The sequence below is a fragment of the Camelus bactrianus genome, chromosome 1 (assembly GCF_048773025.1).
Source record: "Camelus bactrianus isolate YW-2024 breed Bactrian camel chromosome 1, ASM4877302v1, whole genome shotgun sequence".
NCBI classification, from domain to species: domain Eukaryota; kingdom Metazoa; phylum Chordata; class Mammalia; order Artiodactyla; family Camelidae; genus Camelus; species Camelus bactrianus.
In genome coordinates, this window is record NC_133539.1 from 106,260,081 (window position 1) to 106,274,106 (window position 14,026).

The 14,026-nt window shown below is 33.6% G+C and overlaps 1 protein-coding gene across 3 annotated transcripts in view; it reads left to right on the forward strand.

Moving 5' to 3' along the window:
- The window catches only part of PIK3CB (phosphatidylinositol-4,5-bisphosphate 3-kinase catalytic subunit beta), a 149,498-nt gene that overhangs the window by 97,362 nt on the left and 38,110 nt on the right, over positions 1 to 14,026 (forward strand). For all 3 annotated transcript variants that reach the window (XM_074370615.1, XM_074370622.1, XM_074370620.1), the window contains exons 10-12: positions 99 to 195; positions 2,610 to 2,740; positions 5,042 to 5,092. In XM_074370615.1, coding sequence (XP_074226716.1) covers positions 99 to 195; positions 2,610 to 2,740; positions 5,042 to 5,092 — 279 coding nt within the window. The remainder of the gene's footprint in view (positions 1 to 98; positions 196 to 2,609; positions 2,741 to 5,041; positions 5,093 to 14,026) is intronic.

A 14,026-nucleotide genomic window follows, 5' to 3' on the forward strand; every position in this document is an offset into this window, starting at 1 on the left:
ATTTCTAGACCCAGCATTATTGAAACAAAGGGCATGTGTGTGTTCACACCTTAAAGTTCATTCCTAGCATATTTATGGAATGGTGTCTTTTTCAACAGCATTATCCTGTAGCGTGGGTAAATACAATGGTTTTTGACTTTAAAGGACAGTTGAGATCTGGAGATATAATACTGCACAGCTGGTCTTCATTTCCTGGTAAGATTTACATCCTAATCCTTAGTGTTAAAGAATAATTTCTGGCATGTGGACTACATTTATGACTCAGTGTTTTTTTCAGTCCAGTAAAGAAACCATCATTTCATATTTTTATTGTTTATTCTACAACAGATTTCCAAAGGTTATTTTTAATATATTCAAAAAGTGATTTGTATCTTAATATGTTTATTTTGATGAATATTTTCCTTCTTTAAATGTTTTCTTTTTATAGGTTTTTGAGGAATTCTCCTAAGAAACAATTTCTTCTATATAACAACCTCTTACTGCTGCTAGTTGTACTGTATTTCTACTTCTGCACTAGGAGAGGGAATATTAACTAACAAGGGAAGAATAGTAGAAACACTTATTCTTTAGTTGGCTTTAGCTTGAAATTTGAGGTAAAAGAGGAGCACCTTCCATACCCCTGTATTTCTCAAATTACTTTTTGTACCCCCATGAGGTAGATGGCTCTATCCCATTGAACAGATGAGAAAAGTGAAGCTCAGATAAGAAGTCACCCAGTCTTACATAATAATTCAAACCTAGGATTTGTACGAAATAATGCTCAACTCTTTCCATTGTTCCTTGCATGCTGCTTTCCCAAATGTTGGGAATTTTTAGTGTTTTCTTTGCATTAGAATCGTGGGTGTTTTTTTCTTTTTTTCTTCTGTCTTTATGCTTGGTTAATATATTTAGTAAAATTGTGAACTTACTTGCATTTAAAAATTATTTTGTGGGTGACAAACATTTAAAAATGTTCTACATTAGTAGTTGCTACCTGAGAAATTGTTTTTGGATAATCAGACATATTTATAAACTGCTCACATCCTAATGTTTTATTTGTATACATTCTCTTACTCCTGCCTTTTCCTGCATGTATCTTCAATACTTTTCGCTGTCACATTGTTTCCCAAATATAGGGGAGCAGTGTGCATGTATACATTTCTTAAGAGGAACTATAGTTCACACTGTAACTATAGTTCCTCTTAAGAAATGTAGTTCCTAAGAAAGAAACTATAGAGTGAAAATTATTCATTTCAGCAGTATAGTTTTTTGAAAATCTTAATTTAGACTCACACATGTTCTCCAGAATCACCAAGCAACTTGACTGATATTTTTAGAAAAATTGACGATTTTTGGCAATTCACTTGGCATACCATGGACCTGCATTTATCTCTAACAAAATGTTGGAGATACTTGTTCTGCATGTTTCAGCTCTAGAATTATCATTTATCTGAGTAGGAGCAAGCCAGACACAAAGGAACTACAAATACCCTAGTATCTAGAGTTCCTAGTCATTGTTAGAAGGTATGTAATCATATTCATTGGTTGCATTTGATAGGACATTAAGTATAATGATTCTAGACAGCACAAGTGTAGGATTGTAATTTACTGAGAAATCAACTTTAGAAGTGCATAAATTGTAAGAATTGCTTCAGTCCAGGTGAAAATGGAATCTGTGAGATTTGAGAGTATTAAAAGATAAGCAAACGATTGATTAAGAAACTGAAACCTATAAATACTTTGTAAAGACTTTCTAGCTTTGGGAGATAATTCTGAGTGTGCATACTATCTGGATATTAGGCCTGGACAGAATGGAAATATAAAAGAACAACTGTGCTAAAAATCAGTTATAAGAAAAGAGAAATTAGTTTGGAGAGGGGAAACTTTAGGTTGTGCTGGTAACTCTGTTCTCTCATCCTGTGTTTAATGTCTCTTCACGGTTTGCATATCTGTGAAATAAGAAAGTTATATGAACTCAGGGTTTAAGAAAACATTGAAATTCTAAGATTCCATGCATCATTCTGTGAGTAGACCATATTTAAGATGGTAGAGAAGGAATATCTTGAAGAAAGTAGCAGTTGGTGAGGTTAAAGAAATACTACTTAGATGGAATGTTTCAGAAACTACCATAGATGGTGTTTAAATATATTAGCAGTTATGAGATAATAGAGGAACATTAACAAAGTTAGGTTTGTCAAAAGGAATGTCATTGATGACTCTCGAAATACCGGTTTGGGTACTGTGATGACCATGAAATCAAAACACATGTGATTAATAAATTGATATGTAGTGATGAAATAATATAAATTCCTATGGACCACCTAATTTTGATGGAAAGTGAGCTATTCCAATTTTTTTTTTCAAAGATTGAGAATACTTAGCTAAATTTGAAGAAAAAGGTGAGGTAGTTACTAATCTTTGTTAACTTTTTCATTTTAAAGATGTATATAAATTCACATTCAAATTTTGTGACAAGCATTAAGAAAATTAGAGGCTTACTGATACAGTTGTTTGCCAGACTTCCTTAGATGACACACTTTTTAAGTAATTTTCATGGTTGAAATCCATTTAAGTTTTTCTTTAGTTTCAGAAACATTTTCTTGAAAATCATGATTATTTGCATGTTTTAGATGAACTTGAAGAAATGTTGAATCCAATGGGAACTGTTCAGACAAATCCATATACTGAAAATGCAACAGCTTTGCACATCAAATTTCCAGAGAATAAAAAGCAACCTTATTACTACCCTCCTTTTGATAAGGTAAGGTAATTATTTAAAGGGCCACTATGTATGAAGTAATTGAATTATTAGTTCTTGGCTCTTTATGTTCATAGTTTAAGCTCTGTATGTCTATTTCTCTTTCAAAATATCATATACATTTACAGCTTTGTACAGTAGAAGGACCACTGAGCAGGGAGCCAACTCTATTTAGTACTGACTTTATCACTGACCAGGTGAGACAAGGCATTTCTGAAGTTTAGATTCTTCATTTGTAAAATGGGGAATTCGGTTATTCTGTGAGGTCCTTTTCAGTTTAAACATGCATTCATATGTAATTCTAAACATGTGAAATGTATAGTGAAAGGTTGGTTCAGATTAAAGACAATCACTACTGTGTTGGAGTTGGTATTCAAAGAAAAGATGATTTACGTTGAATACTATTATTAGTAGGACTCCTTAAGGTGCTATTTTTTTGTAGAATCTGTTGCAAGGGCTGCTATTTCTAAACATATTTCTTGAGTATACAAGCTTCTTGTCTTAAGGATAAGGAGTGTGTCTGGTAGCGACTGACAGTTGGATTGTGATAATTTGCATGGTAAGAGCTGAGCTGTCATGTTTTATTGTCAGATTTGGCATCTTTCTTTCAGGTATGATTGATACTGATTTTTGTGAGGAAATCTATGAGTAAAGTCTCAGACAATAAGCAAGTTTCTTTTACTTATTTAATCCATTTGAGAATAAGCTACCTTTAAAAATTGATATTATACTAAAATTGCAGTTAATCCACCTATATACTTAATCGTATTTTAATGTTCAGCACTGTCAGACCTGTATAGAGTAGGTTTTAAAAGTAGTATGTAAGATAAATACATATATATAACTCAAAAGTTTCTTCCTTTACTTTCATTTTAATTGAATTTTATCCACCTAAGAAGTAATTTTTCATTTCATTTTCTTCTAAAATGTTTTTCTGATCAGTAATATACAATCAAGTTAAAATGTGCGATTATTACAGTAGAAATCTCAAATACGTCAAGAACCATATACCTTGGTATACACTGAGTAGAAGAAGATACATTTTGAAGCATCCATTACATTTATGCTGTGGCTTTATTCCATAGAATAGGAATTTATCCATAAGCTATAGCTACTTGTGATATGCTTAATAGTCTGAACTCTGACTGTTTTTTGTTGAATTATGGTATGTGTTCAGGGGTCATTTATAGTTTCTTTTGGGTCAGTGAAGTTGCTTTTTGAAGCATTTTTGCAAATATAACATATTGTGCAAATTTAAATATTTTTAATTAATATTTCAAGAGAAGTCTAGTTTCTTTAAAATGTTCTATTTCAACATTGCTTAAATTGCTTACAACTGATAATTAACTTTCCTTTTGCCTTTCTGATCCCTTGGAGAGTCTGTCTTTGAAGATCTATGTGGGATGGAGATTTTAGTTTTTAAATATGTATATACATATTTGTATTTATTGGTTTTCATTTACTTGTACAATTTTATATATGCTCACTATAAAAAACACATAATTCGGATATAAAAAACACATAATTCAGACGTAAAAAGTGAAAGTTCCTTGTATTTTTATTTGATGTTTTTTGCTGTACTGAGTTGTATACATTTTGCTTTTCAAATCACCTTTATGGTTATTGCTTAATTTTAATAACTGTAATTAATTTTATCATTAGAGCAACCTTATGAAATAGGATGGGAATTATCAGTGCATTTTACACATCTGGATACAGTTAACTTATTCATGTAGAATTATTTAACTTAGTAACTGGATATGGATCTTCAAATTTTTTACCTGCTAACCCTTCCCACTAGACTAGTGGGTTCCCCATTTTTTCAAGAATCAGTGCCTCTTTTGAACTTAATTTAAAAAATATTTTAGATTCTCTCTTGACATTACTTCTACTTTTGATATATGTTAATTCAAAAGAAAACCTAATGACAAATGGCAAAAACTTACTCTGTGTTTAGTAACTCTTTTAACGTTGCATTTTCTTAATCAGAAAACATTTACCTGTATTTAAGATTTTTTTCACATACAAAAGGCACTACTTATTTTGTTTACGGACAATCCTGTTGTACCGTGGGAGTCACAGTCCTTTACAGTAATACCATTGTTTCCTGGTTGTGAAGAGTTTGAAGATTGGAAATCACTGCATGATACCGTTTTGCATTTAAAAGTCATGCTTACATTATAAACCATAGAAATGCCAGATTATTTATAGCTCCTTATAATCTGTGTACAAGTATAGTAATTTACACTTACAATTTTATAAATACGAGAGCTAAATTTTAATTTGTTTAATTTTTTTAAACAGATTATTGAAAAGGCAGCTGAGATTGCAAGCAATGATAGTGCTAATGTGTCAGTAAGTATCAAGATTTTAAAAATGGTCCTTCCTTGTTAAAAAGTTTGCTCATGATTAGTTATCTTCATCTTATTTATGGTAATGAACTTACAGAAGACCATACTCATGCAAGAACAGTCTGAGTATGTGAGTATGTACATACTAATGTTTTGTTCAGTGGCAGCTGTTTGTATTTGATTTGTGTTCAATGGTAAGCCACTTTCTGATACAAACACAGGTTCAGCAGCTAGTCTATAACAGATTAACAATACCATCTCTGTTAATATTATTCAGTTGAATGAGGAAGCTGTAATTTTCTTTATTTCCTTGATGCAGCAGAGCAGATACAGTCAAGCAATGTTTTTGCATTGCTAGGTACCCAGGTTTTTCCATCTTGGTGCTCTGCCTTTTTAACATGCAGTTTCTGTCTCTGAAAACATGGGCTTCATCTTCCTACATTACTGCCTTCTGGCTCACAGGAACAGGAAAGCAAGACTAGAGGCCACACCTGTTCTTCCTGAGGATGTCATTAGTATGTACTTTATTTCTCTGCTCACATCTCATTAGCCATACCTTAGTCACACGGCCATACTTAACTACAAGTGTGGCTGGGAAGTGTAGTCTTTAGCTGGGCAGTCATGTACTTGGCTAGGAGTAAGAGATTGTTAAGATTGTAATAAAGAAGAGGAGAATGCATATTGAGAGACAAATAGCAGTCTCTGCCACACATGCTTTTCCCATTGTTTCTGCACAAAGACTACAAAATAGATTATTTTTAGTTTACAATATATATAATATTTATACCATTTTATTTTTAATTTAATTTTTGACTTTCAGTGTAAGACTCTGCTGAGTACCAATCTGATATTCTCTTTTCAAGTCATCAGTGTATAATTTTCAGGTGTCTTCAGTAAAGCTGTTTTGTACAGAATGGTAATTATATAGAAGCCAGAAGGCAAATGGAAATAATGTATATGCTTTTGTTATTTGCACAGAATGAAAGCACTATTTAATGTTGGTTAGTTGGAGAAACATCTGGCCCAGGCTGTCTTCTGTTTTACTGTTAGAGTTCTCAAAAATTTCCATAGCCCTGCAGTGCAAGTTATTTGCCACCACAAATACTTCAAGAGTACAGTTGACCCTTTGAACAACACAGGTTTGAACAGCATGAGTCCTCTTACATGCAGATTCTTTTTACTGAATGTATACCACAGTACTACATGACCTGCAGGTTGATTGAATCCGTGGATGCGGAAACTTGAATACAGAGAATCAACTGTAAAATTATACGTGGATTTTCCAACGTGCAGGGACTCTGCATCCCTAATCCTTACATTATTCAAGGGTCATCTGTAGTTCTCTCTTTTTTTTTGTAAATTTTTTTTTAATTGAAGTATAGTCAGTTTACAATGTGCCAATTTCTAGTGTACAACATAATGTTTTAGTCATACATATACACACATATATTCATTTTCATATTCTTGTTTATTATAGATTACTATAAGATACTGAATATAGTTCCCTGTGCTATACAGTAGAAACTTGTTTATCTATTTTATATATAGTAGTTAGTATCTGCTAATCTTGAACTCCCGATTTATCACTTCCTACCCCCTTTCCCCCAGTAACTATAAGTTTGTTTTCTATGTCTGTTTCTGTTTTGTAAATAAGTTCATTTGTGTTTTTTGTTTTGTTTTGTTTTGTATTTTTAGATTCCACATATAAGTTATATCATACAGTATTTTTCTTTCTCTTTTTGGCTTTCTCCAGGTCCATCCATGATGCTGCATATGGCATTATTTTATTCTTTTTTGTAGCTGAGTAGTATTCCTGGGTGTGTGTGTATGTATCACAGCTTATTTATCCAGTCATCTGTCTATGGACGTTTAAGTTGTTTTAGTTTTCTTTAATGAAACAAAATAAGTTTACTACAAGTATACACTTAGCTCATCAGGGAATTACTGAAACATATAATTACAGTTTAAGTTTAAGAGATAATAGGTAAATAGGGCTGTCTTCATTCTAATGCCTGTTTTTAGTTACCCTTTATAGTCTCAATATTCCTTCTTGAACATCAGAAGCATAAATTAATTTTTATTATTTGTGCTACAATCTACTACCTTACTTAAATAAGAGAGTTCCCTCTTTACTGAGGATGCAGTATTCTTGCCCAGGTTTGATGACTTTTTTTTTTAATTGGGCACATACCATAATTAATAAATTGTGTGAAACCAAAAATGAAAGTTTTAAAAATAACCTCCATTTAACTTTCTCCCTAGAGATAATTGTATAAACAGTTTGGCTTGTAGCTACCAATCCTAATGCTGTGTATGCATTTACATCCCTTTGTATGTAAATATCTTTTTTTTTTTAAATATGTGAGACCCTTATATATTAAGTTTCTCATATTTTTATGTAATGCATTTTATGGATCTTGGCATGTCTGTATGAAGTGGTCCATTCTTTTTAAAGCCTTGTTAACATTTCATGTCATTAATTATTGGTAGCCATTAATTATTAAATATATGTACCCCTGCTGATGGATTTTTTGCTTATTTCCAATTATTCTCCACTAAAGCTGTGCTGCAATGAATATTTTGTACATCTTTATACATGTATGTATTATATAGGATGGATTCCTTAAAATTATAGGTGAAAGGTATGTCCCTTTTAACTTTTAAAAAGATAATCTTCTCTGACACTTTATGGTCTTTTGAATGAGAGAAATGAAGAGAACTGTGTTCTCATTCCACTGTTTTAATCCACTATTCATGTATATGCCAAGGTCAGGTTATAGTTCTTAATAAGATTATGGTAAGGACATACCCTTAAGAGATATGTCTCTCTTTGTAACTCTCACAATAGCTGGGACAACAGTTGGCCATAAGGAAGTTGGTCTCACTGGACTTTCTCTGGCTGATTGAGAATCATCACCAGGAAATCAGAATTCTGCCAAATTATATACCCTAAAAGACTTAAAATTTACAACTCTGCCGACACTGTGGAAGAGTTTCTATCGTTTTGCATTTCTGCCAACCCTTTTAATATGTTGATCTAGTGAACATAAAAATGGTGTCACATTATTTTAACTTGTATTCCCTTATTACTAGTCAGTTGAGAATTTGTTTCTTTTTAAAATTTTGTTTATCTTTTAAAAGATTTTTGTTTATTCCTTTTTCATGTCTTTAATGTCACCTTAGTTCTCTCTGAGGGATTAAATAGTCTTGTTTTTAAAGTAGTCTTCTTTAGGTGTCTGTCTTTCTTCATGTGAGTCTTTCTCAATATTTGGTGATTCTTAGTTTAGCTCTTTTTATACTTGTGGCTCCCTGGTGGTTTGTCTCTTCACTGTAACTAGGGTAGATGGTGCTGACAATGGGGTCTTCTGTATGTGAAGATTTCCATGCCTTCTGAGATTGGGTGGCTCCCTAAGGCTCAGTCCCCATGCTTCTTACCTCAGTCTGGGGCTGATCCCATTGCTGTTTCAGCTCAGCACAAACATAGGAAGGGATATGCCTGACCAAAGCAGCTGCTCCACCTGCAGATCCTTTGATAATCTCCCTGATGATACCCCCGGCCACCTCTGTTCCTTGTACCCTTTGATTCTGAACTGGAAAGCCCCCTGGAACTGTGTTTCTCACTACTGTTTGGGTCTTAGCAGATCTGATCCCTGATCCTGTATGCTTTCTATCATTAAAGGATTCCTATGTTAGGCACTTTCTCTTGTATCCCAGAACTGTTACTGATTACCATTTTTAAAAAGATACATCTTTTCTGACACCTATAGTCTTTAGAATGAGAGAAATGGGGAAAACTGTGTTCTCATTCCTGTGTTTTAATCCACTATTCATGTGTATGCCAAGGGCAGGTTACGGTCATTAATAAGATTGTGGTAAGCTGACTTGTTGAATTGTGTGTGTATACATTTATAGGTTTGTATATATATTTTTGACGTGTATGTGTATAATATATACACATGTACAATTCATTTGGTGAATTTACCAACGCCTTCTTAAGGACTTAAACCTATTCTTGGAATTAAAAAAAATTTGTTGTTAATTGTCATAAAATACACCCCAAATTTACCATCTTAATCATTTTCGTGTATAGTTCACAAGTGCTAAGTATATTCACAATATATTCAAAACTTTGTTGTGCAACCAATCTCCAGAACTTTCTCATCTTGCAAAACTGAAACTCTATATCCATAAAATAACTCAACATTTCCCTTTCCCCTCAGACTTTGACATCCATTGTTCTTTCTGTTTCTTTGAAATTGATCATTCTAGATACCTCATATAAATGGAATCACACAGTATTTTATCTTTTTGTGACTAATTTCACTTAGCATAATGTCTTTAAGGTTCATCCATGTGAATGTGTCAAATTTTCCTTCTTTTTAAGGCTGATTAATATTCCATTGTGTGTGTGCCACACTATTTTTCTCCATTCATTCATCAGTGGATCTTTGGATTGCTTCCACATTTTAACTGCTGTGACTAATGCTTCTGTGAATGTGGGTGTACAAATATCTTTCTGAGATGCTGCTTTCATTTCTTTGGGGTATATATTGCTGGATCATATGGTAATTCTGTTTTTCATTTTTTGAAGAACTGTGATTGTTTTCCACAATGGCTGTACCATTTCACATTCCCACCACTGAAAAAGGATTCCAGTTTTTCCAGATCCTTCCCAACCTTCTGTTCTTTTGATAGCATTCAACCTAATAGGTGTTGGCATTTTTTAAAAATAGGTGATTGCCAAGGATCGTGGGTCTACAGGATAGAAGAAATGTGATCTTGGTGAATTATAATTGGCGGCTTTTGATCTGGTCATCCAGTGGTTCTCAACCTGAGGCCTTCCATGGGGCATTTGGCGTTGTCTAAAGATTTTCTTGGTTGTCACAACTCAGGGAATGTTGCTCCTGACATGTAGTGAATAGAGTTCAGGGGCTGCTAAACTATCTGCATTGCACAGGACCATCCTTCTACAACAGAATAGTAAGAGGGTTGAGAAACCGTGCTCTAATCTAAAACATCTATGTTATAAAGTTTGTCTTCTTTTCTTATAGCAGAAACTCAGGCACAAAATCTTAATGACTGACTTTTGAGAATGCAGATAATGACTCGGCTTTTAGTTCAGAGGTTCTGGGGATTTACCTAGAATGTTTTTTTAGTAGAATGATTTAGAGTCTTTACAGCCTTCAATTTTAGGGAAGGAAAGAGCAAACTTTTTAAAAAACATTTCAAACTTACTGAAAACCTGGGAGAAGACTGCAAAGAATTCCTATATAGGTTTCATTTGGTTTCCCTAACTGCTAACATTTTACCACATTCGTCTTATTGTCCTGTGTGTGTATACATTCTTTTCTGAATCATTTGAGATTAAGTTGCATACATCATGCTGTTTTATCCTTTAATTCTTCAGTGTATATTTCCTAAAAGCAAAGACTTTCTCATATTTAACCAGATCAATTTATAAAAGTCAGGAAAATAATATTAATATAGTTCTGTTGTCTAATCCACATACTCCATTCAGATTTAGTCAGTTATCTCAGTGATGTCCTTTATAAGTCCAGGTTCCAATCCAGGATGACTTGTTGTAAGTTGTTGTCTTGTATTTTTATTTTCCTTCATTCTAAAGTAGTTCCTCAGTCTCTGACATTTTTTAAGAATATAGGCCAGTTACTTTGTAAAACGTCACTCAGTTTAGATTTGCCTAATGTTTCATCATGATCAGAGTCCAGCTGTGCATTTTTAGCATGAATATATTGAAATATGTTCTTACTACATTTTACTCAAAGGCAAACAGTGTCAGTTTGTCCCATTAATGTTGATGTTAATTGTTGGTTAGGGTAGTATCTACTAGGTTTTGTAGTAAAGTTAATAATAAGTAAGTATTTTGTGGGCATATTTTGAGACTAAGTAAACACCCTGTTTCTCATCAAACTCTTCACCCACTTTTTAAAATATTTATTAGCACATCTTGCTTGAATCAGTATTACTACAGTGGTTTGCCAAGTGCTGATTTTCAGATTTATTTTCCTTTTGGATTTATTAGTTGGCTTATACTATAGAGGCTTTTCTTATCCCCCATTTATTTACTTCTAAAAAACTTCTAGTAGTGTGGATTTGTGATTTCTGTTTTATTTAATGTCTTATAATTAGTCATCACTGTCATTAAATTTGATGTTCAGATTTGACCCAGATTTGGCCAATGGCAACCCATTTAGGTGTTCTCCTGTGTCTTTTTGACATCTCTCTATCATTATTTGAGCATTTCCTTCTCTCTGGTACAACACAGTGTTCCAGATTCCTCTGGTCTTTTCTCTACCCCAGTTTTGGATTCTGTCATTTCTCCAGGGAGTCCTGTTTTCCTTTTATTTATCAAAAATATTTAGAATCCAAGTTCTGGGCACTAGGAATGCTCATTGGTCCTGGCATGCAATTGCATCTAGGCGTTCTCATGAAACAAACTAAATAGTGTATTATATATGTGTTGACAGTATAATATTTGGGCATATACAAGCACAAAGATATATTTCTTTATCTTTCTGTTAAAAACCATGCGTTCTTAATCAGAGGCTCTAATTTAGATTCACCACCACAGGATATTTTTTTCTATCTTTTGCCTTAGTATATTTTAAATTACTTTTTCTAACAGTGAGAAATCTGAATTCCTATTAACCTTAATATATTTGCTTATTTGCTCAATTTTCTGCTTGTAATCAATCTCCCAGTCATAAAACCATCTTCCCAGTTGCTGTCCCAACAAGCCCTGACTGCATGGGCTGTCTCATCCCCAGCTATGTGTTGGTCAAGCCCCAGTCTGGCCAACACATAGTTAATTCTATCCTTGGCATGTCCTCTGCTAACACTGTTTTGAGTTTCTAGCACCTTTGAATATGGCTGATAATTTTTCCAGCCCCCACTCCACCATCCTCAATAGGGAAGGGGAAAAAGCCCTAGCCTTTTTTCATGTGCTTACAGTGAGTTGTATATGTTTTGTTTTATTTTGGTCAGTAATCACTATTATATCATAGCATGTGTATGATTTTGAAAAAATCTAAACACAGAAACAAAGTAGAGAATATGGGTGTTAATTTTCATTGTTTTCCACCATTATCTTATTTTAATTTAAGCTTTTGAACATGTGTATAAGTTCACCAGTTACACTACAGTGTACTTTTTCATTACTGATTTTTTTGGCTTTTGTAAAAGAATGTAAGATTCTGTGTTTTTTGGGCTTCCAACCACATTTCTCATAGTTTTTTGTTTTTACCTTGGCATTATTCAGTGCTGTGCTTTTCATAGCTCAGTAAACAATCACAGTACAGTTATACAGCTAACCCCCTGCTCTTCCCTGTTAGTTTACTCCTAGGTCTTCAGGATATTTACTTACGGTAGGTCTGTAGGGTCTAATTTTGATCTATGAAGTTATAGTAGGTCTGCTAGCTTTTTGCACATTTAACTTAACAGCAGTCTGCCTTTCTCTGGCATGAACAATTTATAGTGTGGTGTTTGTAGTAACAGGTCTCACTTTTATATGTAAGTGTAGGACTTTCATTTTCAAATTCTGATTGTCATTTTTCAAAGAAACTTGGTCAGGTTTGTAAAATAGAGCTTACCCTTTTTAGATTGAAGCTCTGAATATAAAACCACTGTAATCATCATGCATAGAGAGTGGTGTGTAAGTGTGTGTGTGTATGTGTGTTTAATAAGACTTTATTTTGTTAAGAGCAATTTTAGATTCACAGCAAAATTGGGAGGAACATACAAAGATTTCCCATATATCCCTACGCCTGCACATGTATAGCCTCCCTCATTATCAACATCACTCGCCAGAATGGTACATTTATTACTAAGGATGAATCTACATCAACACACCATAATCACTCAAAGTCCAGTTTACCTTAGATTTCATTCTTGGTGCTATGCATTCTGTGGGTTTGGACCCAATGTATAATGCTGTGTATCCATCGTTACAATATCCTATCAAGTATTTTCATCGTCCAGAAGATCTTCTGTGCTCTGCCTGTTCATTCCCTTACCCTAGCTCCTGCCCTTGGGCAACCACTGATCACTGTGTTGTCTCCATAATTTTGCCTTTTTTCAGAAGGTCATAGTTGGAATCATACCACATGTAGCCTTTTTAGATTGGCTTCTTTTACTTAGTAATACACATTTAAGTTTCTTCCATGGCTTTTTGTGGCATGATAGCTCATTTCTTTTAGTGCTAAATAATATTCCATCGTCTGTATATATTACAGTTTATCCATTCACCTACTGAAGAACATCTTGTTTACTTCCAAGTTTGGCAGTTTTGAATAAAGCTTCCATAAATATCTGTTTGCAGGTTTTTGTGTGGGCGTAAGTTTTCAACTCCTTTTGGTAGATAACCAAGGAGCGTGAGTACTGGATTGTATGGTAAAAGTATGTTTAGTTTTGTTAAGAAACCACCAAACTATCTTCCTATGTGATAGTAGTATTTTGCGTTCCCACCAGCAATAAGAGTTGCTGTACATCCTCAGCAGAATTTGATGTTGTCAGTGTGCTGGATTTGGGCCATTCCAGTAGGTGTGTAGTCTTATTTTATTTTTGTTTTAGTTTGCTTTTCCTTGATGACATATGATGTTAAGTATCTTTTCATATGTTTATTTGGCGTGTGTATGTCTTATTTGATGAGGTGTCTATTTAGGTCTTTGATCCATATTTTTGTCTGGTTGTTTGTTTTCTTGTTGAGTTTTAGGAGTTCTTTGTGTATTTTCCTTTATCAGATATGTCTTTTGCAAACATTTTCTTCCGGTGTTGCTGGCTTATCACTTCTTTCATTGATGGATCATGCATTTGGTGTTACATGTTAAAAGTTATCTCCAAACCCAGGTCATCTAGATCTTCACCTGTGTTTTCTTCTGGAAGTTTTATAGTTTTGCGTTTCACGTTTATTTTTACCTAAGTT